The sequence below is a fragment of the Colletotrichum siamense genome, assembly GCF_013390195.1.
Source record: "Colletotrichum siamense strain Cg363 chromosome Unknown KSG_Cg363_contig02, whole genome shotgun sequence".
Classification (NCBI taxonomy): domain Eukaryota; kingdom Fungi; phylum Ascomycota; class Sordariomycetes; order Glomerellales; family Glomerellaceae; genus Colletotrichum; species Colletotrichum siamense.
In genome coordinates this window covers 3,638,512-3,666,254 of record NW_023501015.1, presented here as the reverse complement: position 1 = coordinate 3,666,254, position 27,743 = coordinate 3,638,512, and the positions used below count along the sequence as shown (strand labels likewise).

At 53.5% G+C, this 27,743-nt stretch overlaps 10 protein-coding genes across 10 annotated transcripts; 3 read left to right on the top strand and 7 right to left on the bottom strand.

Moving 5' to 3' along the window:
• Positions 1 to 80: 80 nt before the first annotated feature.
• CGCS363_v002922 (uncharacterized protein) lies at positions 81 to 914 on the bottom strand (the record flags this gene model as incomplete). Its single annotated transcript, XM_036634771.1, has 1 exon — positions 81 to 914. One exon carries the CDS (start codon positions 912 to 914, stop codon positions 81 to 83), a length of 834 nt encoding a protein of 277 aa, XP_036500804.1.
• A 651-nt stretch (positions 915 to 1,565) lies between these two features.
• On the bottom strand, positions 1,566 to 3,566 carry CGCS363_v002921 (uncharacterized protein; the record flags this gene model as incomplete). The annotated part of the gene is made up of 4 exons (XM_036634770.1): positions 1,566 to 2,500; positions 2,547 to 2,649; positions 2,703 to 3,196; positions 3,251 to 3,566. 4 exons carry the CDS (start codon positions 3,564 to 3,566, stop codon positions 1,566 to 1,568), a joined length of 1,848 nt encoding a protein of 615 aa, XP_036500805.1.
• Positions 3,567 to 5,314: 1,748 nt separating this feature from the next.
• DPL1 (Sphingosine-1-phosphate lyase) lies at positions 5,315 to 7,175 on the bottom strand (the record flags this gene model as incomplete). Its single annotated transcript, XM_036634769.1, has 3 exons — positions 5,315 to 6,308; positions 6,359 to 6,964; positions 7,075 to 7,175. The coding sequence occupies 3 exons, from the start codon at positions 7,173 to 7,175 to the stop codon at positions 5,315 to 5,317; spliced, it is 1,701 nt and encodes a 566-aa protein (XP_036500806.1).
• Positions 7,176 to 9,177: 2,002 nt separating this feature from the next.
• Positions 9,178 to 10,224, bottom strand: CGCS363_v002919 (putative alpha-1,2-galactosyltransferase; the record flags this gene model as incomplete). The annotated part of the gene is made up of 3 exons (XM_036634768.1): positions 9,178 to 9,393; positions 9,449 to 9,873; positions 9,930 to 10,224. The coding sequence occupies 3 exons, from the start codon at positions 10,222 to 10,224 to the stop codon at positions 9,178 to 9,180; spliced, it is 936 nt and encodes a 311-aa protein (XP_036499918.1).
• A 1,150-nt stretch (positions 10,225 to 11,374) lies between these two features.
• Positions 11,375 to 12,358, bottom strand: march4 (E3 ubiquitin-protein ligase MARCH4; the record flags this gene model as incomplete). Its single annotated transcript, XM_036634767.1, has 1 exon — positions 11,375 to 12,358. The coding sequence occupies one exon, from the start codon at positions 12,356 to 12,358 to the stop codon at positions 11,375 to 11,377; it is 984 nt and encodes a 327-aa protein (XP_036499917.1).
• A 638-nt stretch (positions 12,359 to 12,996) lies between these two features.
• pca-2 (putative proteasome subunit alpha type-2) lies at positions 12,997 to 14,064 on the top strand (the record flags this gene model as incomplete). Its single annotated transcript, XM_036634766.1, has 5 exons — positions 12,997 to 13,040; positions 13,090 to 13,109; positions 13,197 to 13,238; positions 13,297 to 13,893; positions 13,946 to 14,064. The coding sequence occupies 5 exons, from the start codon at positions 12,997 to 12,999 to the stop codon at positions 14,062 to 14,064; spliced, it is 822 nt and encodes a 273-aa protein (XP_036499924.1).
• Positions 14,065 to 16,658: 2,594 nt separating this feature from the next.
• On the top strand, positions 16,659 to 21,276 carry DCL-2 (Dicer-like protein 2; the record flags this gene model as incomplete). The annotated part of the gene is made up of 6 exons (XM_036634765.1): positions 16,659 to 16,925; positions 16,980 to 17,008; positions 17,065 to 17,113; positions 17,162 to 17,414; positions 17,464 to 19,914; positions 19,964 to 21,276. 6 exons carry the CDS (start codon positions 16,659 to 16,661, stop codon positions 21,274 to 21,276), a joined length of 4,362 nt encoding a protein of 1,453 aa, XP_036499923.1.
• Positions 21,277 to 21,846: 570 nt separating this feature from the next.
• On the bottom strand, positions 21,847 to 23,014 carry CGCS363_v002915 (uncharacterized protein; the record flags this gene model as incomplete). The annotated part of the gene is made up of 5 exons (XM_036634764.1): positions 21,847 to 22,005; positions 22,053 to 22,165; positions 22,227 to 22,318; positions 22,374 to 22,569; positions 22,621 to 23,014. The coding sequence occupies 5 exons, from the start codon at positions 23,012 to 23,014 to the stop codon at positions 21,847 to 21,849; spliced, it is 954 nt and encodes a 317-aa protein (XP_036499926.1).
• Positions 23,015 to 24,191: 1,177 nt separating this feature from the next.
• Positions 24,192 to 25,313, top strand: CGCS363_v002914 (uncharacterized protein; the record flags this gene model as incomplete). Its single annotated transcript, XM_036634763.1, has 4 exons — positions 24,192 to 24,585; positions 24,655 to 24,838; positions 24,892 to 25,150; positions 25,200 to 25,313. 4 exons carry the CDS (start codon positions 24,192 to 24,194, stop codon positions 25,311 to 25,313), a joined length of 951 nt encoding a protein of 316 aa, XP_036499925.1.
• A 648-nt stretch (positions 25,314 to 25,961) lies between these two features.
• Positions 25,962 to 27,218, bottom strand: CGCS363_v002913 (uncharacterized protein; the record flags this gene model as incomplete). The annotated part of the gene is made up of 4 exons (XM_036634762.1): positions 25,962 to 26,497; positions 26,546 to 26,556; positions 26,629 to 26,646; positions 26,707 to 27,218. 4 exons carry the CDS (start codon positions 27,216 to 27,218, stop codon positions 25,962 to 25,964), a joined length of 1,077 nt encoding a protein of 358 aa, XP_036499920.1.
• Between the last annotated feature and the right edge of the window lie 525 nt (positions 27,219 to 27,743).

Sequence of the window (27,743 nt, the reverse complement as noted above, 5' to 3'; positions counted from 1 at the left end):
TCTCCGTTGAGATCATTTGAGGACTTATCGCGCCGCATCAAGACCACAATCAGGAATGAGACCAGTAAAATTCACGAAGACTACAACTCATCATGCTGAATCAGCGGCTCCCAAGGCCTCCTCTTCTCCCCAGCGTTGAACTTCATATACTGCTCATGCCAGCCACCCCAACTCGACGACATGATATCCCAATACTGCACCAGCTCCTCACAACTCACAAGCATCCACCGATAATCCGGATTCCTCCAATAATCTCTTTTCCACTTGAGCACATAGCTGTCGCTACCCTCGACATTCATCGCCTTCACCAAAACCTTGTGCTCCGCCTGCTCTCGCGACCCGTTCTTCAGCTGAGTGTAGACGCTGAACGACTCCAGGCACTCCGCATCCGCATACAGTGGAAACCTGGAGAGAACATATTCGTCAAAGTACTTGCTCGGGGCGATGTCTGAGTAAACCCCATGAGCCCTGACATTGGGCCGGTCGCGCCATGTCGCGAATCGCGTTCTAACATGCTCAATCGAGGCACCCCTCAAGTCGGGACCCTCGATGACAAAGAGACGAAAATGAGGATGCCATTCATGGCCTTCATCATATTCATCGATGCTCTCATTGGCTCTTTTGCGGATGTACTCCACGTATCGGTCCCAAAGATTATTGTCGTCGTATGTCGTCCTGAAGAGGTAGAATCCCCAGTGATCGTTCCCAGCGCTTGTCGTAGTCTCCAGTGTCGGTAATGAGGTTTTTGGCACCCCAGTCTCTTCTACCTCAGCGTTGTAGGCTGTGAGAGGGACGGTGAAATTGGTAGAGGTTTGCGTCTTAGTGGGCGAAGGCGGAGATGTTGCTGGTTCCACGCAGAGAACTGGTGTGACGCCCGCCAACAGAATGAGAACCGCGTACGAGAGCCAATGCATTGCTGCTTTCTGGTCATTCGACAGCTATTCCTGAGCAAACGCAACCCCTTTGCCGGGCCTGTGAAGTGGGATCCCGAGATGATTAATATCACCAGCCGTAAACCTTGAGGTATACTGATTCTGCCCACGACGACACAATACCATAATTAGCTGAAGCACTAGTCAAACAGAAGAAAACTCCATAATTCAATTCCCACCAGGAGGAGGACCGGTGGGACAGACCGGAGGGAAGGTCGAAGCCTCACTGCGGCATCCTCCGATAGACGCACTCGGCCCCTTACAACTTGGACGCGCAACGGACAAATCAGAAAATGGACGGGCCAATGCCTCGGCGAAGTGTATCGTGACAAGATGTCAACTAGTCAAAAGTCAACTTGAGCGATGCGGTTCGGCGAATGGTCCGAGAGACGAAATAACTTTTCACTTTGACAGGACCTATCCCCAATCGAGACACGACATCATCCCACCGATAATTTTCCAACGACGCGGACCCTTTCCCAAATACAAACCCCGCGAATGACAACAAGGCAGTGAAACGGCATAAACAAAACGATCCAAAACGGAAATGAAAATGCGTTAGTCATCAAAGTCATCAATCATAACCGCCCAAGATACCCTTCTCAATTCCAAATTGTAAGACCGACGCTTCAATCAACGGAACGAACGCGAAGAGCTTGCATCAAGTGATCCTCGCCCCGAGCGACTGTACATATCCTCCCATGTCGGTCCCCGGTCCCCTCCGACGCTCCTCCTCCCGAGTCCAGGCGATCTCGGCGATTCATCCCTATCATCGCCTTTATCCCTGCCAGAGTAAACGCCATAGTTCCCCTCGCCGCCCCTGACATCTGAGGAGAGCGAGGAGGAAAAGTGCGAGGACGACGACGACGGCACCTGTGAGATCGCGGGGAGCGATGCGCTGTACCGGTTGACGGGCGGCGGGCTGCGACGGCGCTGCGAGGAGCTGCTACCAGAGTGTCGTCCCATCGGCGGCGGGGATAGGTCGCGGTGTCTGGGCACGGAGGCGCCCGCGTCCGAGTTGGCCCGGGGGAGCCGTGCGGGCTGGGGGTTCGTGCCCCTGTCGTACGTCCTCGAGCGCTGCTGTGCCATCAGGTTGGGACGTTTTCTGTCGTCGAACGAGCGCCGGGAGTGGATGTTTGCCTCTGCGGGCCTGTTGTCGGAGGGGCTCGGCCTCGAGCGGGGGATGGACGGGAGAGGGGGCGCGGCGTCTTCCAGGCAGTCCAGCATGGCCTCATCGAGGATCGAGCGGGTCTTTTTGTCGTGATGCTCGGGGAAGAGGTGTCTGGATAATTGCTTCGGAAGCCTCTCTGCTTTGCCGTCTACCAGGGGTCCGTCTGCGTTGATGGGGAGGGAGGACATGATGGTGTGGAGGCGGCGAGCTTCGGGGTCGGGATAGGCTAGAATGTTGCTGACCATCCACTTTGCGAAGCCGATGGGTGTAAGGGCAGGTACGTTAGGCTTGGATTTAGGATTTGCTGTGCTTTGGACGAGGTGATATTGGCAGTCCAAGTCTTGGTAGAGGTATTCGATTCTCTCGAGGGCATCTTTTGAGCGGGAGCGGAAGATGTCTGCGACGTATTAGAGAGGTGATGGTCTTGTTGAAGAGGTTCTTACCTTCGTATTGGAATCTCTCGGGTTCTATTTTGTACTTTGTGTACAAGCACAGCATCTTCTCAGGGGTAACGACGAGAGTCTCGGAAGGGCTGAACTCCGCAATCTGAAGGTTGTTAGTGGCTACCAATTTCGACTATGAGAACCTTTTAACAGTACCATGTAGTTCGCCAAACCCCTGAGCACAGAGTTCAGCCGCTGAGTACCATAACCCTCCAGATCAAACAAGACACCCCAAGCCTTGTCGACACTACTCAACTCAACCCGACCCGGAATAGGGGCAGTCGGAGACACAGCCTCCGGCTCGATGCGAGTTTGGCAGTGAATCACCGGTGGCCCACGGTTTCTGAAGCGAACAGCCCTCTGCTGAGGACTGATGGGCGGTGTGGCCTCGGCCTCAGACACCGACGGCGGCACGTAGGCCGGGGGAGGTGCGAGATGAGGAGCCGGGTTCACCTTCGCGCCGGTGACTTCCGGGCTTCGCTCTCTTGGAGACGAGATTTTGGAATTGATCGTGTCGACCACTGATGGGGGCGGGCTGGGGTACGCCGGTGTGAAGACGGAGTTCTGGTTGGATATGGGTGGGAACTGGAATGCATCGATAGGGGTTCCAGTCTCGCTGTTCTTGAGATGAACCACCTGGGCTGCTTGAACTATACCGCCTATTAGCAAGACTAAAATGGCACTCGACGACAAGATAGACTCACCCTCTTCCTTGATAATCTTTCTCAACTCCTCCATCATATCGGACGACATGCTGCCCATACTCTCACGTGTCCTTGACATGAGAGGAGACGGTATGTTGATGTTGATGGCTGCTGCCGGACGAGCGTCCCCCTCGCCGGGTCCATGGCCCTCCTTTTGTTCTCCCCAAGTGTACTCTGCCGGCTCTCGTCCAGGAGACAGCGGCGAGAGCTCCTCGGACTCCGGGTCGTCGGGGTGCTGGTCCCGCGGCAGGGCCCAGTTGGTGTTGGTGTCCAGTCTCGGCCGGACCGCCTCCCCTGCTGGCGCGTTGTTGGTCATGACTTGCCTCTAGTTGATACGTCGTATGCAGACTTGATGCGAACTCCCGGATGTACTTAGATCATTGTGCGAGACAAACGGGCATGAAACAATGATTGGATTGTTGAGACGACAGAGGGCAGCAGAAAAGCGGCTGCGGCAGTTTTTCTAAGGCACCAACAAGAAAAAGCACAATTTGCGACAAGCAGACAAACAAAAGACGGAGGGAGGGAAACCCGGAAACGAGATAAACGTTGGGTGTAGTTATAGACCCATGCCTCTCTCGGTCAAGAATGCAACACCGAATACGGCTGTCCCCAATTAGGCCATGACATCTAAACACCACCCACCACCGCCACCCCTCGCGTCAGGTGGGCTTGATAAGAGGCGTACACGATATGTGTATATGTATTAATGAGGGGAGACGATCACAGCGGCCGGGGGGTGAGGGAGGGACACACAAGGCATGGGTTGCAAATTGCCGTTGCGGAAAACTGCATTTTCAAGAAAACGTTAGCAAATGTGGTGTTCGACCCCTCACAGATACCTCAGCCATGGCCATGCAGGAAAGCAGGCTGTGTTGGTGTTTCTTCGTCGGCTCGCACAAAGTAGCCGGGCGTAGAACGCCACACAGGAGTTGCCTTATTTTCTTCACTTCTTCGACATTGTCGTGGGACCGGCTGGTCGTCCCTCTCTCGCTCTCCAACTCAGCCGATCCTTGTCTGATTGGGCAGCAAAATTACACTTTTTGAGGACGTACGCGGGGCCGTCAGCCAATTCGACGGTGCCGCCCAGAGCGATGGGATTGAAGAATGGCTTGGTATGCGTTCCCCCCCGCAAGCCGGGTTTCTCGGGAGGAGGCTTCTCCCGAGAACGCGATGGAGCGTTCTCCCGATTTTGAGGCCAGAAAGGGAGGGAAGGTGGGTGGCCTCTGTTGAGACGAACTAACTTTGCCCATCTCCTCACTCCTGTTTCGAGCTGCTCGAACGGTGCGCCCAGTCTGCCGCTTCAGTCCTGGAATATCCAGCTGCGTCGGACAACAAAAAAAGTCAGGAGACATGCATGTTTGCTGGCCGGCAATGTGGGCCGGTAGTCAGGTCAGCGCATCTCATCTCTCATGTTCCTTTGAAGTTGGCGAGGTGCCACCGCAGCGTCCGATAAGACAGCAAGCCCTGAGTTGAGATGCAGTTTGGAGCACTACTTCAGCTTCGATGGTGGTGGGCGTGCTGCATGGGATCGTAAGAGGCACAAAGATGATATCATGCAGGATCCCGGCAGTCATTGGCCCGTCACCTTTCCGGGTGTGCCGGTAAGGCGCCCACCGAAAAGATGGTTCGCCTGTTCCGCGTGGCTCTCCCCTGTCCCGGGCCCGATCTCGCTTCAAGGTTTGTTGGGACCGTGGCACTCGCCGTTGCTGTCGGAAGCGCCATCGGAGCGGCCCTTATGAGACATGCCAGCTGCCCTCTTGGCATCCCGACTGGTTGATGTCGAGGAACCGGGACTAGGTGATCGCCTCCGGTCCCGTGGCTCGAACCGGTGGGGATGTCCAATGCTGTCCAAGCAACAAGTCAAGTTTAAGCGGCCACGTGAGCCATTTCCTCCTCATCGATGAGCTTCCTTCAGATCAAAAGTGCAAAATAATAGTGCAACATCGGTGAAGCTGGTATGATGCTGATAAAAGATTTGTTACCCAATTATGTCACTGGAGTTTTAACTCCTGACCGATATCAATGCTCGCCATCTAATGCACTTACACCAGTCCCATTCCCTTATGCTTTGTACAACAAATCCAAAAAGCCATTGGCCAAGTCAACAACCACACTCTTGTTGGGCAGAGATCCAGCAACTCCGTAGAGAGCCGCCGAGTCGCCGACCGCCTTACCCTTTACACCCTTGCCCTCAACCGCGCGCACTCTCTCCTTCTCCTTCTCGGCCTCCACGACGGCCTCCAGATCAGTAAGAAGCTTCTCGTAAACCTTGGTGATGGGCAAGGTAACAGCGACATGGATAGCAGGAGGGTTTTGCAGGGCGTTCAGGTGCCACCCCTTCTCGGACATGCCGTCAGCAATATCGTAAACGTTGAGGTTCTTAGCGGTGAAGGCGACGACGGACACGAGGGGCTTGCCGAGGATCTCGAGCTCGTTGTCCAGCGCCGGGGTCTCGCGGATCTTCTCCACGATCTTCTTGGCCGTACCGACGATCTTGACACAAGCGTCGACGTAACCAGCCTCACCGACTTTCATCAAACTGGCCCAGCAACCGGCAATCAGGGCACCTGGACGTGAGCCCGCCATACCAGGAGAACCGTAGACGCCGCCAGACCAATCCGGTGAAACGTAGTATTGGTACTTGCGGAGCTCGGCCGACCTGTACAGGACGGTCGAGTTGCCCTTGGGAGCGAAACCATACTTGTGGGTATCGCAGCTGATGCTGGTGACACCCTTCAGACGGAAGTCAAACGGCTCAGTCTCGAAACCGGCCTTGTCCAGGAACGGCACCATGAAGGAACCCAGACAGCAGTCGACATGCAAGCACAGCTTCTTCTTGAAGGCAAGCTTGGACAGAGTGCTGATGTCATCGATGATACCGTGGGGGAAGTTCGGGGCAGAGCCAACCAGAAGGATCGTGTTGCTGTTGATCAGACGGGAAACAGCGCGGACGTCGACCTGGTAGTTGGGCGCTGGGCATGCAACGTAGTGAATCTTGATCTTGAAGTAGTCGCCGGCCTTGCGGAAGGCAGTGTGTGCGGTCTCAGGCAGAATCCTGCCGTGTGTCAGTGCGGGCGTCAAGGCAGAGTCTGGAGAGGGACGTACATTTCAGGCTCTGTAATGCCCTTCTCGTGATAGCCTCTTTGGCGCGCGCTCAAGCATGCCGAGAGGATACTGTCAGTACCACCGCTGGTGGTGGCACCGGCAGCGCCGGGAGGAGCGTTGAACATGGCCAGGACCATAGAAACGACCTCGGCTTCCATCTTCCTCACGCCAGGGAAGACGTCCGGATGAATCGGGTTCGCAACCGTGAACTTGCCAAAAGCCTCAGTTTGCAGCTTCAGAAGCTCGTCCTCGCCGTGATAGACGGCACCCGAGACGTATCCATCCTCCCATCTCGTGTGGTCCAGGTTCGCCAGTGCATCCAGCTCCTTCTTGATGTCCTCGTCTGACATGCCTTCCTTGGGGAGTGTGAGGTATCGGGTCAGGTCCTTGGGGATCATCTTGCTCTGCAGCTTCGCCATGGTCTCGTTGACCTGCTTCTGGACCTGGCCGCGCACGCCGGGAGCGCGCAGGAAGTAGCCATAGAGGACGCGGCGGATGTCAATGTACAGCTCGACGATGCTGCCGATCAGGCCGCGGCCCTTGAGCTTGAGGAAAGTCTTGCGCGTCCATCGCCAGACGAAGAGGAAGAAAATGATGTTGCGCAGCCTGCAGACCGAAGAAAGCGGGAGTTCCGTGGTTAGCCTCGGCTGACATGACCTGCCGGCAACGACGAATCGCGCGACAGGAACACAGATCAGAAGGAATTGGCGGCTTACAAGTCGAGGTTCAGGACCAGCAGCGGATTGGCTTGTCTGGTGCGCTTGACGTGTTGCAAGCTCTCGCGCAAGCTGGCGGGGATACGGGAGCTGCCGGGCATGTTGACCACCTGTTGCTTGAAGCTCGGCGCAGTGGAGAGACTCGATGTTCACGACGAGTGACGACGACGAATGGAACGGGAACGGGGGCGGGAACAGCCAAGGCCAATGGGGGTGGATGCGAAACCCGGTTATATATAAACGGAGAAAAGAACAGACGACGAATGGGGAAGGGCGCAAAAAAAGAATTGGAGACGTAATTAGTAGGTGGGAATTGAGGAGTAAGGAGGAGGAGCAGCAGGAGGAGGGCCGGATGTTTAAGCAACACGACTGCAAAAGATGTGCATCGCCTCCGCTACGCCGGCGCACCCCAGGAAAGCAGTCGTGCCAAAATGACCTAGAACGCGGCGTAGAACACCGAACACCGTGAATCCCAGCTCTCGAGTCCAGAAAAAATCGTGGGGCATGGCGTCTTCTTGATTATTTCTTAGCGCGAAAACCCCTGTTGCTGCAGCTGAGGCACAGCTGGGTCGCCCCCTTCTTTTCCCAGGTCTGGGGGTTTATTGCCGCCATCCGGGCAATCACATGCGCCGTGACAGGCCAGAGGGGCCCTGCTTTCTACGGCGTCCGCGTCCGCTGGCTGTTCTTAGCGGTATCACTCCTTCAGGCAAGTCGCCTACGACTTGAACACCGCAAACCCAAGGCAATGGAACCTCGGAATGGAAGAGCGGACTTGAGCCTGCACTTCCAAAGACCATAGACTGCAACGTAAGGTATCGACGGAATGGCAGCAATGGGAAAGTGGACCGCGGCCGACGATAAACCACCTCCATCCCGAACGGGGCATTCATCACCGCGCTGCCTGCCTGCCTGCCATCTTATCAGATACGTCACAATGGCCAACACGAGCCGAACACCTGCGAAACTCGGCCGATTGGGCAGTCTATCCGATGCCCGCATGACTTTTTGTCGAGATCGCCTGCAACTCTACCCCTCACTACCCCTCGTTGCCGAAAGATGCGCCCTCTCTATTTCTCAACGCGTTGGGATGTCTCTGGGGAAAGTGATACAACAACCGTTATCCGTCAAAGACACCACGAACCGGTGCGCGCGGACAGGCCGGAGGGACGGGCCCCATCGCGGCGGGGCACCGGGTCCGCGGACGCCCGTCAACCGGGGTTCACAGTCCCGACTGCGACTGCCGCTTATCAACGGTGGCGTTTGACACAACGGCATGTAGGCGTCCGCCTCGAACTCATTGTAAGTGCATGAGAAGTGCCGATCATGCAAGAGTGACAACCCTCCTTCAGCTTTTGGACCTAGTGATTAAGCGAGTGCATCCGAGGACTCGTTGGTGGAGGGGCTCGACTCAAAAAAAAAAAAACGTCCGTCCTTTGCCATGACCACGTCACATCGCCATCCACGTCTGAGAGATCCAAGCGGATCCCATGCGCGCAGCCCGGGTCCTCTCGATCTTAGCGTATGCCAACCTTGCACCTAGATCAAGACCTCAACCTTTTAATGGCCTTTCTCTGATTGGCTCGATCTCACTCAACCTTCCCTGTCCAACTCGTACTGTCGAGGCATGTCACTGTTCGCAAGGCTGTTCGAGCAAGCCTCGGTGGGGACTTTCGTCCAGATCCGCCCAAGATCACCGCTCTTGAAGGATGCCCAGCCGCTTCAACGTGGGGATACAGTCCGTATTAGCATCCGCGCCTCGGCAGGCTTGCCAACAACATCTATCAACATGATATATAACACACAGCAAGACTCGAGCCTCCGGTCATCAGCGAGTCATCATCTGAAACAGAGAAATCAAAATGGAAAACATGACATCGCAACATGAACTGGCTCATGCAACCGGGCGAGCTTCCGAAGCCCCCAAGCCTCTCAGTCAAGTAATCCCTAATAAATATGCCTCGTGAAAAATAAAAGCTCCGCAGCCCATAGTAAACGCCCTCTTCCGTCTTGTACACTTCAAAAATGTCGAGTTCATGCTTCCCGGAACGAAAACGCCTGGAGTTCTTCCATGCCTAGACCCCTTTTCCCGTTTTTTCTTTCGGTTTATGCTTTAAACGCAGCATGCCACTTTGTATTGTATGTCTCAAGTTCCTTGTCGCAAGCTCGGTCTCCAGACTTGGTGCAGCCGGCGGCGCGCACGACAAGATCGCCGTCCACGAACATCTCGCCCTTGTCGTATCTGTTGTATGAATTGAACGTCTTCTGAGGTACAATCGCTAGTCGAGAAAGAATAGTCGGGTGCCATTGAACAATGTGTTCCTGTAACTACTTGTCAATACGATGATCACTTGCGACGCAGGTATAAGCAACTTACCAAAGCGTGTCCCTCAGCCTTCTGAAAGTTGTAAGACCGGTATAGAGGGTCGAACCACGTGTCAATGAAAAACTTCGCCCACTCTCCGTTCCGGACGAAGAAGCTCCCCGCAGACAGACCCTCTCTGTCTTGCGTGAGAACGAAGTCGATGTCGTTGCCCTTCAAGTGAGGGAACGTCTTGATGATGCTGTCGGGGGGTACGACCGGGTGGTCCTTGATCATCAAGCTCTCGATCTTGTCCGCCTTTAGAAAAAGACTCTCTAGAGATTGGGTATTCATGATGTACGAATCCTGGTCAAGATACCAGAACCAGCTCGCCTCGGGATACTTCGTGATCGCGTGCCTCAGAGACACAACTTTGTTCCATGACGCCGGGGAACCTTTGAGATCGTAGTCGCCAACCTTCGTGAACATCACTTCGTAGCCTGCGCGGGGACCATCAGTGGGTGTACTACCTCAGGAGTTATGTTTTCAAACATACCATGCAAGTCCGCATACTGTTTTCTGTTATCACGAATGCTCGCCAGGTAGTTCTTCCCGTACGTCGTCTCGTCCAGATTCGTGACAATCACCACAGGGGGGTTGCCCGATGGTGCGCGAGGCGCACTACTGGTCTTGAAGGCTCCGGAGAGAAGGTAGATGAAGCCAAGGAATGCGAGTGCACCGACGGCGATGACCTTTGTCCTGCTCCTTCGAAGAATCGGTGGTATCCTCGACGATCTCGCCCTGAAAGGTGGCGGATTGGAACTCTTTCGTGGAGGGTATGCGAAGTGCATTGTGTCGGATTAGTCGATTATGGGAAGGATGGGTCGCAGAGGTTCGCAATCGAGCGGATGCGCTGTCTGCAAGACCTGCGCAAAACCTCGTCGGCTTGGTTGGTAAGAACAAAGGTCGTCGGGATGCAAATTTCGCGGGTTTCGAACACGAGACTGTAGGCTGACTGGCGCCCGTTGCGACTAGAGTCTTGGCGACGAAGGAAAGGAGGGAGAAGTCAACGAGTGTCGAGGGTCGTAGGGCGATCGTAGGGCGTCATTCAAAGTGTCGCATAACGTCAAGGACTTGGGCAGTCGGGGCGACGACACCTCGGAGAGCACAGATATCGAAAAGCGATGGTTCGTGCAAGGGGTAACGGCGAGCGACCAAAGAGTAATGGCTGCTGAACACGAACTCGATGGCATCGCTTCGTTTAATTCAGGTCCACTCAGTGAGCATGAGATCTAGCTCATTGACAGGGACAGGCACTGATTGGCTCGCTCGGGGAGAATATGATCCGTATAGTGATCCCCTGAGGCCCGTGCCCTGCTTGCTCAGGGTCGCAGCGGCGGCCCCCACGGTCCCAAGGGGGCCAGCCTGCATTTGCGGGGTGAGATGACGCGGTTCAAGCTTACTGAGATGCCTGGCTGTCATCCCAAGTCGTGTTGTAGCAATGATTTTCATAATTTGAACGGGAAACACATGTTGATTCAGTATCCTTTCACTGTATTTCATAGATGGGACAGATATGCTTGAAAATAATCTCTTTTGGTCAAGTAAAATTAGTCGTCAATGCCTGCAGCGACAATGCGAATCGTGTATCAGTTTGCGCTTTTGGCAACCCAAAGGAATCGACAAGGCCAATTCAAATGAATCGACGACGAGGTCGAGGGTAGCCATCAGCTGGATTCGAGTCGACAAAACGCCAACTACTTGAAAACAACCTGATGTCGTCCGAATATCCAAAGTGAATCTGGCCAAAACGGCCAGAAACAAGAACATGTCGGGGACTTGATCTCCGCACACAGACTAGTTGACACGATATGGAAGAGAATCTTCGAGGCAACTTAAGAGTGTGCGGGTGAGTGTACTCATGAGAACATGCAGACGTATCAAGCGGAATCTGTTCAAAAAATAACAGCCGTTGTATTGTCCATAAGCATCCGTCCTACGTTAGTCCTTCTTCGTTTCTTCGTCGTCATCGTCGTCGTCACCACCCACGTCAAAAACCCGGTCGCTCGCCTTTTGAAGCGCGGAAGCACTGAATGCCCTCACGGCTTTCCACACACCCCACATGAAGGTGACGGCACCAATAATGACGAGCCCGATGTTGATGTTCTCAACTCGCGCGCGGCCTGTTCCCCCACGGCGTCCGGTCGAGCCAAGAAGACCGCTAGATCGAATATTCCACCACTGCCACGGCGTCATAGCAAGGAGAGACTTTAAGAAGCCGAGGAGACCGAGGGAGAAGAACCCCTTGAGGAAGTGTTCGAGCCATGTTCCAGGCTCTTCCGATTCCGGCTCGTGAAGCGCTTCAATGTCGTCCAACACATTCGCGACCGTGTCAGCGATTGTGCCCATCGGATCACTCCACAGGTTCAAAATGGGGTCGGCGATGAATCCGAGGAGGAAGACCGAGAAGATGAAAATGAGGATGGTCAGTAGAATCTGCGCATAAGCGCTCGATAGACGGTTTGCCCACGAAAGCCGCTCAAGTTTGTACTGATAGCCACAGGTCGGGCATGAGAAGAAGTTCCGATTGGCAGTCGAATCAGCGTATCTCCAAGCCTGCAAGCAACCCTCGTGAACGTAACGTTGAGACCCCTTGCACTTGCATGGTGAGATGAGTCGTCCACACTCAGGGTCGTCAGACTTGTAGGTCGGCCGCGGTGGTGCGTTCATGAATCCGCTCATAACCCCAGGTTCTTCAAAGGTAGGATGAACAACGTCGAAGCAGATGCGACATACTCGCGGGCCATAGTATCTTTGCTTGGGCTGAGGCTCGGGCTGTGGCTGTGGCTGTTCCTCCGTGGTCTTCTTCTCGTTCTGGCCCTCAAAGCTGCTAGATTGCGACGCTTCGGCTGCGTCGGCTTTCGCGTGGCCTCGCTCTCTGGGGAGGTCAGACGGCCAACTCCACTGAGGCGTGGCCGACTCCATCGCGGCGACAACGATGGAATATGTGACTAGGATTGAATAACTTTGCGCCGGCAATGCGCGGGATGATGTCTGGGTTGTGAGATCGCAGCGGGCAACAAACAGGTAAAAATGAAACGATGCAGGGAAATGCTCAGAGCGTTGGTGCTTGCAGTCGTGGGATTGGTGTTTCGCTTGGCTCGAGTGAACCCCAAAAGACAGCACCTACATGGCAGGAAGGAAGAAAGCGATACACCAGGCCATCTGTCCTTTCGAAGATGGCGCCAAGCTCTTGGGTTTTCCTGGACGAGAAAGGCCGTCAACTGAGTGTGTAGCAGGCGTAGAGAAAAGAATATTCCAGCACCACTTTATTCTGAGCTGGCTTCGGCTGGTCATAGCTTCCGTGCCTTTTTGATTATGTCAGCTGGATTGGAGCCGTTTTTGCCCGGATCAACACCCCAACCGGCCAAGTCACGTGCCTCCACTTCCCCAGGCGGCGAGCGGACGGTTGGCAGCTTGACGCGGCGCGAGTTGCCTAGGAGGGAGAGCTTCATAGCTCCGACAGCCTCACCTCGTTTGACCGCAGCCAATCCACCTTCCATCCTCCCCGTCAACACCACCCTCGAAAACACACATCGACTGTACAATTCAACAGTCAAGCCATGGCCGACCGCTACTCCTTCTCCCTGACGACGTTCTCGCCCAGGTGAGCTGCTCGATCCACTGTGTGACGTCTACATGCTAACTTGGTGCAGCGGCAAGCTGGTTCAGATCGGTATGCTGAGATCCTACCCCTCCATTGATTGCAGTTCTAGCGTCAATTTGATCGAGTATGCACGGGACGGAGCTGATTGAAAATTAGAGTATGCTTTGAACGCCGTCAACCAGGGTGTTACCGCCCTTGGTATCAAAGGCAAGCTTGCCTGCCCCTCCTTCCCTAAGCCCATGCTAACCCCACGAAGCCACCAACGGCATCGTCCTCGCGACCGAGAAGAAGTCTTCATCCCCGCTCGCCGACCCCAGCTCGCTGTCCAAGATTAGCCTCGTCACCCCGAACATCGGCATGGTCTACTCCGGCATGGGCCCCGACTACAGAATATTGGTGGACAAGGCCCGCAAGGTTTCGCACACCGGCTACAAGCGCATCTACAACGAGTACCCCCCCACGCGGATATTGGTGCAGGACGTTGCTCGTGTGATGCAGGAGGCAACTCAATCTGGTGGTGTCCGTCCCTACGGTGTCAGCTTGCTCATCGCTGGCTGGGATGAAGGTATCCTGCCCGAGGACGAGGCCGAGGCCCAGGAGGGCGAGGAGAAGAAGGCCACCGGCAAGACTGGTGGTACTCTGAAGGGAGGACCCATGCTGTACCAGGTTGATCCTTCTGGCAGCTACTTCCCCTGGAAGGCGACGGCTATTGGCAAGAGCGCCACTTCAGCCAAGACGTTCTTGGAAAAGAGATACACGGAGGGCTTGGAGCTTGAGGACGCCGTGCACATTGCGCTGCTTACGCTCAAGGAGACCATTGAGGGAGAGATGAACGGAGAGACCATCGAGATTGGTAAGTTGAAAAGCGCTTGCGGCGAGTGATGAAGTATCTGACCCTTTTATAGGTATCGTTGGACCCCCGGCGGACCATCTGCTCGGCATTGACGGCGTTGAGGGTGCCAAGGGCCCCCGATTCAGGAAGCTCAGTCCTCAGGAGATTGAGGATTATCTCACGAACTTGTAATGCACGTCTTGACTTTATGGGTCTTACCCTTGTATCATAGAACAGCATAGAGACACGGGAGCAAAGAGGACCTCCGGGCTCTAGAATCAATGGATGACCTGCGCGATGACCACACCTTACGAGACTAAAATGCTTGTGAGTGCCCTCGTTTCAACAATCCCAATTCAAACGCCCGCAGGACGGATTCCAGACATACAATGATTTATGAAGAACGTTCTAGTCTCGTCCAGGCGATCCGGCTGTCAAAAAGCTTTAAGGAGGAGCTTGGGTTGAGGCAGACGCACCCCCCTCAGGCACCAGCTTACGCTGACTGCCGATTGCCGAGTCGACCGCTTTTCTTTCCTGCAGGACTACTGCCCGGCTGATAGCATCTGAAACCACCGGTAGCTTTGCCGCATCGATGCAGAGGACGAATTGTTCACCTGATGGCCCAATGTAGGAAATGACGGCATTTGGAGAAGATGGTCATTCGTAACCTGCCTAATGGCAGGCAGATGACACAAGTTGACGGCCGTCTATGGATGTCTAGACCGATCAGGGTCCAGTCAACCACCCCTGCAAGCATGGTCGTCGTGCATTGTGGTTGCAACTTGCAGGAGGGTGACACAGGCCAGTAAGCTCAACTTCACCCAATCCACCCTCCATGTCGGACTCTTATTTGTTTATGAAGCCTGCCTTGAAGCGCGAAACTGCATGCGACGGGCATCTTGAGAAAAGAATCATACCAACGGCCCTGCATTTGCAGGTTCTTTTGAAGGCGCTCTACAAGCATGACCCAGTTATTGCTGTACTTCGCCACGCTGCTAATTTACAAATCCAGGAGAGGGGTAACATCCCGCGTCTTGGTTCCTAATTGCGTCGGCTCCGAGACGGCTTCATGACAACAGGTGGCTGGATGGAAGCCTGAAGGCAACGGTGTCTTGAAGAAGAAACCAAGAACGAACGCATGTGCTGCAGCACAACCTTGGCTGCGTTGTCTCTGGTGTCGCCATCGTTGTTGCCTTGTGTCGGCGAACTCAGAAATGTGTTGGCCTCAAGAGTCAGCAAGACGCAAGCCAAGTGCCGGGACATATTGGGAAGTCGGCCAGGCAGTTCTCGGGGTTCCGGACGTTTAAGGCCGTATCTTTGTTCGGCAGCGGACCCGACTGGGCATGGTCCAAAGCCGGGGTGGAGGCGGGTGATTGTGGACTAGAACCCAGTCAGCGGCATTACCGTCCGAACGTGAACCGCCAGAGTGGTGCTGCCGATAGTGTGTCTCGGCGGTGTTCTTGGAGCCTGGACGGAATACTACGCAGTAGGTACTGAGTTGAAGCTTGACAGGTACCTTGTTTTTTTTTGTGCAACACGAGTTCCCCGAGACCACGGGGTAAGCTTGCCGGGGTTTGTTGTCAGATTCGTAGTTTCTTTCCTCCGAACCACATCATCGATGGATCCTGCCAGTGTTGCCGGGTCGGCACCCAAGCCTGACTCTACGAGAAGACTAATCCCCATGTCGCGGGGAATTTCGCCTGTTCCTGCTTACAATCCTTAACAACGTGCCGGCAGCATATCGTGCGCCAGGAGTCACAAGTGGTGATTTTTGAGTCTTGCGAGCCCGCCTCATTTCCCAGCTGCTCCATTATCTGCATCATGATTCACCTTCGTTTTTTGCTCCCTGGCGAAGGAGCCCAAGCAAAGCTTCCCGCGCGGTCATGTCCAGTATGACACCGTCTGTCAACTTATTACCGCCGTGCGTAAGTGGTTGCGAAAACGACCACGTCCTCAACAACAGCAGCAGAATGGTGGGCCTCCTGCAGGACTCGGAGGACACAAATACGCGCAGCGCGAGTGGATTGCGAGTGCAATTCCAAGGTCTTGCTGTTTATTCCACTTCCACTACTGAATCACAGTCGCGGCCGCTCCGTCGACGCATGGCGCCAAAAGGTCGGGAATATCTGACCTTGAGACTCTGACTCTGTACCAGGCACCATCGCCTTGGGTTGCTGCCCACCCATCCTCTCCGACCCTGGTCCTTCTGCCTACACGCAAGCGCTTGCGCTGTTGCAACCAGACTCGCGGCACCATCCACAATTTTTTTGCATTTTCCACGACCAAGTCAGCATTTGTCGTCAGGCAGTCGTCGCCAATTGTATCTCAGTTACGCCCGGCTTGAATGATTGACATCTGCCTTGCTACCTGCTTCCCGTCGCACACGCAAGAACAGGAAGGGCATCGTCAACACACCACCACCCATCGCAACCCTGCACCTCACCGCACTGCACTGCATTTCACTGCGTCCCGCGAACCCATTCGGGCCCCGCACCACCCAACTGCTTAGGATTCCTCTACATGGCTAGGTTGCCCTTTTTGAGCCGCGTCATTTTAACCTTACACCCGATTCTCCCCCATTGACTCACGCCGTCCACCCCGCTGCCGGGGTTTGTCTCGTCATCGTACCTGGGTACCGTACGCTAGCCACGCTGCCGTGGAGCTTGGCTCGAGTCGTCGCCCGGGAAGTACCTCGCATCCCAGGACTCGACTCTAGCCACAGGACTGAGGACTTTCCGGGTCCCTGGTCAAGTCACACCAGTTCGTACCACCGTGGCACCGTGGTAATGGCTGACTATTCCCAATCATCTTCCGGCGACGGCACCGATCCATCAGAGGATGACCAGCACTCTGATGTCCCGGCCCCGGGGCCTCTTAACCAAGATGCCATCTCTGCTTCCGCCTCCGCCTCCTCCTCCGAGGAGTTGTTCCTGGACAATGAGGCTGCATTGTCTCCAGATGAGACCGCCTCAGGCACTCAGGTCATCATGAATTCGAGGGCTTACCAACTCGAAATGTTTGCCGAAAGCATGAGGCAAAACATTATTGTAGCTGTGAGTCTCTCCAAATAGCCAATTATTACTTAATAGATTCTAAGTCTTCATCAGATGGATACTGGGAGTGGCAAGACTCAAGTGTAAGTCCGGATCGAACTCCAAGACACCTAGTAACATGGTGCTGACCAGAGTTCAGTGCTGTGTTGCGAATAAAAGCAGAATTGGAGAGAACAGCAACCGAACAAGTTCGTAACTCCCAGACTAGTCTGTATCAACTAAGCTAATCAATGCAGATTGTCTGGTTTCTCGCTCCAACCGTGTCACTATGTGCACAGCAACTGGCAGTGCTCAAGTCTCAGATTCCCGCTGTCCAGATCAAGTTCTTGAGCGGCGACGACAATGTCGACTCATGGTCGGATCAGGCAGTATGGGATGCTGTACTATTGAATGTGCGCATAGTTGTGTCGACATACCAAATCTTGCTAGACGCCTTGTCTCATGCATTTGTACGGATGGAAAGGTTGTCTCTGATTGTGTTTGACGAAGGTATGCAACCCAGATCCCCCCTTCACCTCAACAGCTAACATGTCCATAGCTCACAACTGCGTCGGCAAGTCTCCGGGGAGCAAAATTATGACCAACTTCTACCACCCACATAAGCGCGACGAGCGACGAGTGCCTCATATTATGGGGTTGACGGCTAGCCCAACATTTGGATCAAAGGTCGAGAGCATCAATGTCCTCGAGTCAACGCTGGACGCCGTCTGCAAGACTCCTACAATGCACCGCGATGATCTGCTTGCTTGCGTCAAGAAGCCAGAGTTATCCTACGTCGAATTCCTCCCCAAGCCCGACTACAGAACCCCCAAGAGTTTACAAACTCTGAGGAATGCGATCCGAAACCTTGACATCTCGGAGGATCCGTTCGTTCTTCACCTGCAAGCCGAAGGCACCGATCGCAGCAAGCGGGAGCTCTTTGCGGTTCTTGAAAGTCATGATACCTACGTACACAACCAAATGACTTCATTTGGTCGCCAAGCGAATCAGATCTGTCGAGAACTGGGGCCATGGGCTGCTGAATACTACATCTGGGAAGTCATTACCAGATTCGACTCAGCGGTACGGTCACAGAGTAGATGGTTGGAAGCCTGGAAAGAAGACGAGAAGAGGTTCCTTGGCAAGATCCTCGGCCAGATCGAGTGCCGTCGCCCGTCACCGACTGAGATCAGTCGCGATGTTCTTTCGGAAAAGGTTTTCATCCTTATTGAGCAGTTGTTCCAGGATAAGTTGGACATCACTGGAATTGTTTTTGCCAAGGAGCGAGCCACTGTAGCCGTGCTGGGCCATTTGCTTACATCGCATGAAGCTTTGCGGGCTAAGTACCGGGTCGGCGCAATGATGGGCACATCGCAGTACCAGGCAAGAAAACGAGATATCTGGGACCTCTCTCGGACAGAAGACCTGCAGTCACTACACCAATTCCGATCCGGAAAAATCAATTTGTTGATTGCAACCAGCGTCCTCGAGGAAGGCATCGATGTTCCGGCCTGCAACTTGGTGATCTGTTTTGACAGACCACCAAACCTCAAATCCTTCATCCAAAGACGAGGACGAGCACGAATGCGTGACTCCAAGCTATTAATGCTACTCGACCGCTCTGAGACTTTCTCTCAAGAATGGGATTTCATGGAGTCCGAGATGAAGCGGCAGTACGAACAACAAGAGCGGGAGCTCGAGCATTTGCAACAGATTGAAGAGGCGGAGGAACTGGCAGAGATGCAGTTTAACGTTGAGACAACGGGCGCGCTTTTGGATCTCGACAACGCGAAATCACATCTTGATCATTTCTGCCGAATCCTGTCTCCTGGGGAGTTTATCGACTGGCGTCCTGACTACATTTTGAAGAAGCTTGACAACACGGATGCTCCTGATCTGAGGTATACGGTTGTTCTTCCAAGCTACCTTCCCGCCGAAGTACGATCTGCCGAAAGCAAATCAACGTGGAAGTCTGAAAAGAACGCGATGAAAGACGCCGCATTTCAGGCCTACGTAGCTCTTTATCGGGCAGGCCTCGTCAACGACAATCTTCTGCCCTTCAAGCCAGAGGACTTTGTTCCGGGAGTCGACAAGAGGGCTGCTGTTCTCCAGGTGAACGGTCTTTTGAATGCTTGGGATAGTGTGGCCAACGCATGGAAACGTGGAGACCCCCTGAGGGCAACCCAGATTCTGCTGAAAGATGCGAATGGGGATGTCCATACAGAGTACGAAATGGTGCTTCCCACTTGGATCCCCGGGCTGCGGACGATGCCACTTTATCTCGACTACCACACGACATGGTCAGTCGAATTTGGTGATCAGCTTCCGATCGAGGAGCCTGAGAACGGAGACCATACTGCTGTACTTCTCGCCTTGCCTTACGGCCATCGCTGGTTGTCGAGTCCGCTTCAGCAGGTAATCAGGTTTAGCGCAGTTGGTGCCGAACTTTCTCTGGATGGTATTGGAACGAAGCATTTTGTGCCAGGGGAGATGTCTGCACACGACCTCACCTGCTTCATTCGAGACGACACCGGATGCCCATACCTTTACGAAGGCATAATCGACAATAAGCCGACGCCCGACCTGGTGTCAAAGACATTCTACGGGTTCGAAAAAGCCCCTCAAGACGTTCCATATCTCACCCTCACGAAGTGGTCTCGACGATCAGACTTTCTTCACCGGCCACAGAGCGACCCCTCCCAAGCCCCGAGTAACCCAAAGCCTTACTCGCGTGTATACCCGGTTCCGATGGCAAAGGTTGATGCTATACCGGCGAAGTACGCACATTTCGGAGTGCTTATCCCATCCATTCTGCATCGGATCGAAACATGCCTTGTGGCCAAGGAACTCTCAACGACACTGTTGAGACCGCTCGCCATCGACGACTGGTCCCTGGTTCACACAGCCATCAGTGCTGGAAGTGCTGCTGAGCCTACCAACTATGAGAGGCTCGAATTTCTCGGCGACTCGATCCTGAAATTCTCTGCTACAATCAACGTGGCCGCTTTGAGTATGTGGACATTCAAGCAAACCCCCGGCAGAAGGCTGACATACCACAGATCCCGACTGGCCAGAACGGCTACTCTCCTTTAAGAAGGACAGCATCGTCGCCAACTCAACGCTCTGCAAGGCTGCAATCAAGCACGGCCTGGACCGTTTTATTCTGACGAAACCGTTCACGGGACAAAAATGGCGCCCGATCTACGTTGAAGACGTGCTCAAGCGCGGTGAAGATACGTCTACTAGAAGGATTTCCACCAAGACTCTCGCCGATATTGTCGAGGCACTTATTGGGGCTTCGATGATTGACGGCGGTGAAGACGGTGGCCTAAGCAAGGCACTGGACTGCATGTCCATATTCCTGCAACAGATCAAGTGGAGAAGAATAGATGACTGCAGACAGCTGCTGTACGACGTCGCTCCCAACAATGTCGAGCTGCCCTCAACCTTGAAGCCGCTGGAACAGCTGATCGGCTACGAGTTCGACAAGAAGTCTCTCCTGATCCAGTCCATGACGCACGCGTCGAGCAACTTTGGCAACCCCCTCGGCTGCCTCGAGCGCCTGGAGTTCATCGGGGACGCCGTCCTCGACTACATCATCGTCAACCGCCTCTTCTCCATCCGGCCGCCCCTCTCGCACCAGTCGATGCATCTCCTTAAAACGGCAGTCGTCAACGGCGACTTCCTCGGCTTCCTATCCCTCGAGCAGTCCGTCGAGCAGGAAGAGGTCGTCATCGGCGAGATCCGTGACAAGGTGCCCGAACTCAAGCGCTCTCGCTTCACCCTGCCGCTATGGAAGTTCATGCGCCACCAGTCCTCGGCCGTCGGCCTCGAGCAGATCAACATTGAGAAACGGCACGCCGAGATGCGCGGGCCCATCATCGACGCCATGGAGCATGGCGCGACGTACCCCTGGGCCCTGCTCGCGCGCCTGCAGCTGAGGAAGTTCTACTCGGACATTTTCGAGTCGCTCCTCGGCGCGGTGTGGGTCGACGCCGGGGACATGAAGGTCTGCGAGCAGGTCGTCGAGCGGTTCGGCATCCTGGGCTGTCTGGACCGCATCCTCCGCGACAGTGTGCATTGTCTCCATCCCAAGGAGGAGCTAGGCCATCTCGCCGATAAGGAGAGCGTGCAGTACGTTCTGAGTTACAAGGAGCTGGAGAACAGGGAGCGAGAACTCTCTTGCAAAGTCATGGTCGGCACCCGCTGCGTCGTCGAAGTCGATAAGGGTGTTACCAAGGACGAGGTCAAGGTCAAGGCCGCAGAGGCGGCGGTGCGCATTCTCAAGGCGGAAAAGATGCAAAAGATGGCGGCACAAAAGGACCCTGACGGGGACACGGCGATGGGCATCGAGAACGACGATGCTGACTAGTGGTTGGCGCCATCTGACGAGGAGCTCATCGACCAATCTGAAAAGTTGAAAGATTACAAGCTTCAAGAAGAGAAATGGGAGAATGGATACAAAAGTACGCGCATGGAAATGAAGGGCTAGACTATGAAAAGTAATTCTTTGTATTGGGCGTCTGGTATGATAGGGCATTTCCTACCCTGTAGAGGATACGTAGACATCGAAAAGTGACAGACAAAGCTAGGAGAGGGTATATCTGGTTCCACCACTAAACTCCTGATGAAAGGAGGAAAACACCATCGTCAACATCATAACCGTGAAGTAGTGAGTACTAGCGCCTGCGCCCACAGCAGATACGTCAAATCTTGCGCTTAAGAAGTCACGCAACGAAGTCGCCCTCGAAAAAGCAAAACGAAAAAACGAAAAGAAAACAGCGCCGCAAGTTCCCGTTGTCAAGCCGGGTGTCAAAATCAGGAAAGAAAACTATGCAACAGTGTTGCTCCGGAGAGACGAGTCGTTGTCAGAGTCACTGTCAGAGCTCGACCCGTCGGACTCGCTGTCAGAGCCCAATTCATCGAGCTCCGGTGGTGGCTTCTAGTCATCCGTGAGATCGATCGCCTCGCGCTTGTCGTCGATTCTGACTTTCTTCCACTCGCGCTTGGTTGGCTCTTCGGTCAGATCATAATACTCGGCAAACTCGCGTTTGATGACGGCCCTGGGCTCCCGCTTAAGGGTTGGTGACCGACGATGATGCTTCATGTATGTTAGTCAGGCTCGATGGGTTGCTTGAGGAAACAAACGTTAATATCCTCGAGTCGCTCTGCAGCCAACCGGCGGATCTCCGCTTCGGACAGGGCGTTGATTCCTTCAGGAGTGGGAGACCGGGGGATCACCAGCTCCTTGTGGAGAGCATCTGTTCCAAGGTTAGTTTTGCGACATCCTAACCACAACAACAGACAACTAGCCTCGACTACGGTATTTGAAAGAAAACGCCGCCAACGGTTCTCGGGGATAGAAATCAACTGAGACGGTGCTTGTCTGTGGAATGAGTCCGCCGTCGGAGTATCTGTAACTCATCAGCATCAATCATCCAAAAGAAATAGAGCTCGCGGACAACTCACGCAGTCCCATGCGACACAGCCCGACCCTTCAACGCCTTCTCGGCAACCTCAAAGTCCCTATCGCGGGTCGGCCGATGCGATCTGTGAGTGGGCCGATTCGCCCTGACGGAGCAGCCGTAGACGTAAACCTTGATCAGACCTATGCGCTTGAAGTCCTCAATGTCTCTTGCCACACGATCCTTCCCCGCGTCATCAACTGCGCATACCATTAGCTTTGCGCGCGCATTGGCGCAGCGAGACAACGTACTAGTCGTAATTTTGGAAAACTTGAATTTCCTCATGGAATCCATACCGGAGTGCGCCGACGTATGGCGCGTGCCTGCTACACGGTGCGTCCATACCGGTGAACCTGGGGGGTACCGAGCGGATTCCCAGAGGCAACTATCCATCTGGGCGCCGTCGATGGACAAGTAGATTCCAAGGGCATCGTACCTGGACAGCTGTCCGTAGGTGTTATCGAGGTGGTAGACAACTGAGAAAGGCGAGTCATCTTTGGACTCAATGTACTTGAAGCAGCGATTGGTTGCACGTCTATTGTTCTTGTCCTCGGCGGGGCCGTCCTCGTCGTTGTACTCTTGAGCCTTGACGTCGTTGACCTCGATGGCAACCTTGATGCCGGGGAGCTCGTTGAGGACCGCCATCGTCGCTGATGGAAGAATGGAAATGGCTCCAAAACTTAGAAAACCAGCTGTACTGGGAATTCCGACGGGCAAGGAGATGCAATTTGATGTGTGAGGCTGAGGTTGATGGCACGAACACGTGTGGAAAGGACGTTGAGGTAGTTCACAGTGTGAAGTGGAAGATGAGGCAGGCAGGCGTTGGGATGCGCCTGCGCTGTGATTGGCTTATTTGCGTGAAGTGTGGGCCCGTGCCAACTGCATCGACGGCGTCCTAGTATATGCTAGTGCGCCATCGTCCGCCAAAAGCTGACCTTGAGAGCCTTTGTTGCAAGTCTCTTAGGTTTGAGTACCCACGGGAGCAAGTTTCTGATATTTGGAGGTCAGGAACACAGAATGTCTTCGCAAATTCCATCTTGAGTAGCGCCGGGTACTTACCTAGATAGGTATGCCGCACTCATTAACACAACGAGGAACTGCAGGTCTTCAGAACAGAATTTATTACGTTTAATCTTAATACATATATTTCAAAGACAGCGTCTCCAACATTCGGCATTGTGGGGGATCAAGCAACTTCATGAACAGAAAACAGACCTGTGGAACGAGACATCCAAACGTGCCGAGATGTGTTGGCCCGTAAGTCGGTCTCCAATTCGGCGAGGAACAACTTGTTGTAAGGGATACCTGCAGAAACACTCTAACATTCTTGCTTCTGAACTACAATCCTCGGTTGCAGCCAAATTTTCGTTCATTCGTCGAAACGTTGCAACTTCTCACACAACTGGTTGGCTAAGAAGTGCTGAGGTTGCCCAAGCTTGTAGCAATGTGACTTGCCTCACTGACTCAAAATGTTCAAGCTTTACAGGAAGGAGGATAATTTGCCAAATCACTGCTTTTCTTTTCTTGCTAAGGTGGGAAGCTTCTAACCTGCCGCTGGTCGGACAGGGGTTTCGGCAAGGGCAAATGCAAACGACAGGAGCCAGGCCGCTCTTTCCCTTTGGAAAATTTGACTTGGCACCTTCCGCGTTACCTCTCTTCTACTGCATCAATTTCGCGCGTCATTTTATCATTTCCGATTTCTGCAACCTGCCGTGCAGTCAATCTGTTCTGGGCCTTGGTCATCCTTCATTCCGGCTTTTCACAGTGTAGGACTCGACCAGCGATTCTCCAGGCAACTTCCTCCTGCCACTCAGCACTCGCGATGGTTGTCATTGAGGATCTTCCCCAGATCAGGGTCGCTGTCCGCATGACTGGCTCGGATAGCGATTGTGTCGAATATGACGATCCAGATCCTCCAATCACACCGTCAGGTGGTGGCACTGCACAACACTCCGTCGCAAAGATCACCCAAAGCGAAGACGATGCGGAATTCTTCGTACACTACCGTATCGAGAACAGTTTGGGTTGGTATGGTAGCGACAAGGGTCTGGCAGTGACCTGCTACATCGATGGCAAGCGCATGGATTCAAAAGCTGCGATGGAGAAACATCTGCGAAATGGGTCTATCCACGGACGTATAACTGGAGTGGCGGTTCCTTCAGTAAGACCTGGGAAGATAACCATGAAGAATTTCAAGTTCTCAAAAATCACCAGAGGTAATTGCTCCCCTGTTTTATTTCCTTTCGTCTTGCATCCATGGAATTTGGCTCACATCAGCAACGCAGTTGAGAACCGCAAGGATAAGCTCAAGGAAGATATGGAAGCTGCCAAGCATCTAGGGGTTATAGAAGTTGTTGTGTGTCGCATGGTTTATCTCGGACCATCTCAGTTTCGAGCACAAAGCGTCAATTTCCAATCGGAGCTGGCCAAAAAGGCTCTTATCAAAAGCACCGTGACACACGGTACCTCGTATGACCCCTTCTCGGCACAGTTTTTGACTCCTCCTTACTCACAACGCGCAGTTTTACCGAGGGAAAAGACGTCGAACCGCCTGAAAGTTTTGTTACCAAGTATCCAGACGGAGATCGGCTCATTGCTCGGTATTTTTTCAGGTACAAGTCCGGGACCATTCTCGAAAACGAAGGCATCATCCAGCGTGACGATTTGCCGGAGGCTTCTGAACCTCCTCGGCTCTCGCCGTTGCATGATAACCTCACCATCGATGATCTGTCCCAGGAGAAGATCAGGCAGCTGGCCCAGGAACGTCTTGACGATCTTCATGTGAGTTTTGACCTAGACGAGTAGCAGTCTGTTACTGACGAAGCTCTAGGCCGTGAAACGAGAGGAGAAATTGAAGAGAGAAGGTAGCCCACACTCCGACATGCGACCAAGCAAGGTCTACAAGGTAGATCCTGATGGTGCGATTGACCTCACGGATGAGTAAACTCCAGCATACGATAGACGCAACATTGTTGGCTGGGCGCGTTTCCTCATTGTCAGGTGCAAAAGGGTCCCATTTGCTGTTTGTTATGGGTGATCATGGCTTATAAGAACAGAGTGCGAAAAGGAAGAGAATGTCATTGCAGTGCTGGCTTTGTTAAATAATTCATGGGATCAGACAACCTAAATCAGACTCTTTTTTTTTTTTTTTTTTTTTCAATTCGTCTTCAGCGTCTCCATTAACTCCCACATCGAGTCACAGTCTGCCTGATACGCATGGGAAATATCAACGAAAGGCGGGGTACAGCAGCTATAAGATGATGCGTCGTTGGGGAAGTTAGAGGCCTGAAGTGAACATTTCAAAAGGCAATATTAAAATTGCCGGGAGGGGGAAGATTGCATCTGCTCGATATCTTCTCTTTGCGCCTTAAGCTGCACTACTCTATTACTCCGTCGAAAAGGATAGCGGCCGGATATGAATCTTCTACTGGAATAACAGCCCAATGAAGTAACTTGAAAAATGCCGCGCCGTGTCGCATTAAACCTGCAAAGCAATTTGTTCCGCCCAATGACCCCTCTTCCTACAATCGCCCTTGAGAGCCCAGACAGGCTGACTTCTTGTCTTATGGAACACATCTCACTCCGCAAGTTCTTAATCGACGTCATTGAGGCCAGTCAATGGACCAGCCGGAGTATAGAACCGTGGCTCCTGTTGCTGGGCGCGGGAATCTTCAGTAGGTTCTTCATATTCTAAAGCCATGATCTTGCTCGGCTGGAGAGGAGACTCGTCCCCAAACGCCGAGTGGGCGCTTCTCTTTCGCGAGGTCACGATGTCACTGACATCGGTAGACTGAAACGAGACACCCTCGTCCTCAAGATCGTGATATATCGACTGTACGTCCACCTTCTTTCGTATGTTAGACAGAGGTTCGAGAGGAGCATACGCTTGGTCAAGCATCTGCTCGTTACTGTCGTCTTCGAGGAGGGTCATTCTCGTGTCATGAGGCAGGCCTAGCGGTTTCGAAGTCGGTTTCGGGACCGGCGAGGAGGAGAATTTCATTAAATCCTCATCTTCGGATTGCTCGCTTCTCGTAGCAAGCATTGCCATGCGCTCTGGGTGCATTTGCGCGTCACCGAGGTGCATCAGATCCTTTTCCTTCTCGGCTTTCACCCGTACTGGTGTGGTAACTGAGTCCATCGTTAGCATTATTCTGGACCCAACTTTGAAATACTTACCATATCTGAAGCTGAATCGTCCAATGGGGCATTCCTAGTTCAACCGTTGGACCTGATAGGTTTCAACATCTCTCTTGTAATACCTCTCGCCAGTGGACAAGCTATGTTCTGAATTAGCTGGAGCTCTCGGAGAAGCCGTGCCGTATTTGGTGGAATGGTACCTAATGCCACGGAAGAGCTCTTCCATAGGTAGGTAATCCGACAGTTCGTCTTGCTCCGGAGGACCAAGAAGCTTCACTAGGAAGAACTCCACGCGGATCAAGCCGGTCGCAGGACCTTCCCCGTCTTCAACGCCTTTGAATTGAAACTTTCGCAGCCGCGAAGTCTCGCCCACACTCCAATCCACAATCCCTTGGTAATTGAGTGGCAGCGAGACTGACGTCTTGGCAGTGCTGAAACCTTTTCGACTAACGAGTCGGCGCAGAACCTCCAATCCGTCCATTTGGATCAATATCATGATACCACGGTCAGCATGGTCGACGAGCCGGCGGAAAGTATCACTGAGACGGATGTTGACAGAAAATTCGCCCCGTTCTTCGACTTCGATTAACCGGTAACAACTGTACGGTGCGTCATGGCTCGTGTTTGCCAAGGTGTCCGCAAGCTCTATCACATCTCTGCCGTTTACTTCAATGGCGACGTCAGCTTCGAGGTGCAGACTGAGGCCGACCATGATGCATCGAACGTCTGCGCGTCTCGCCGTAGAGTCGAACGTTGTCTCGGAATATGAATTTCTTCACGGGGTGACTGCGGTCTCTGCAAGGTTGTCGAGGTCAATGAAGGGAAGAGTTAGTTTAAATGTGTAAGGAAAGGGTGCAGCGGGGGTTGGGGGGAAGGTCACACCCTGGCAGGCGCGCATCGGCAAGTGCCTGCTTGGGTTGTCTCGTAAACCCATCAACTTTCTTGCGGAAGGTGCTGATGGCAAACTGCACTTTTTGGACTTCAGAAAAGAGAGCTTTCCATCGTTATATTAGGAGATTAATGTTCAATATTGGAAAGTACTTCGGATTCATCTAACTACTGCTAAAACGACTCTGGATCACTAATCGACCGCCGGACGGGTTTTCCGTCCACATAAACGATTAAGCCATCTCATAAGGAAATCATTTCCATCATCGTAAGAAAGAAACGTTCTTAAATGCCAAATCGACCCCGAAATTCCCCAAGCCGACCTCGGATCACCTGCCTGAACCAAGTC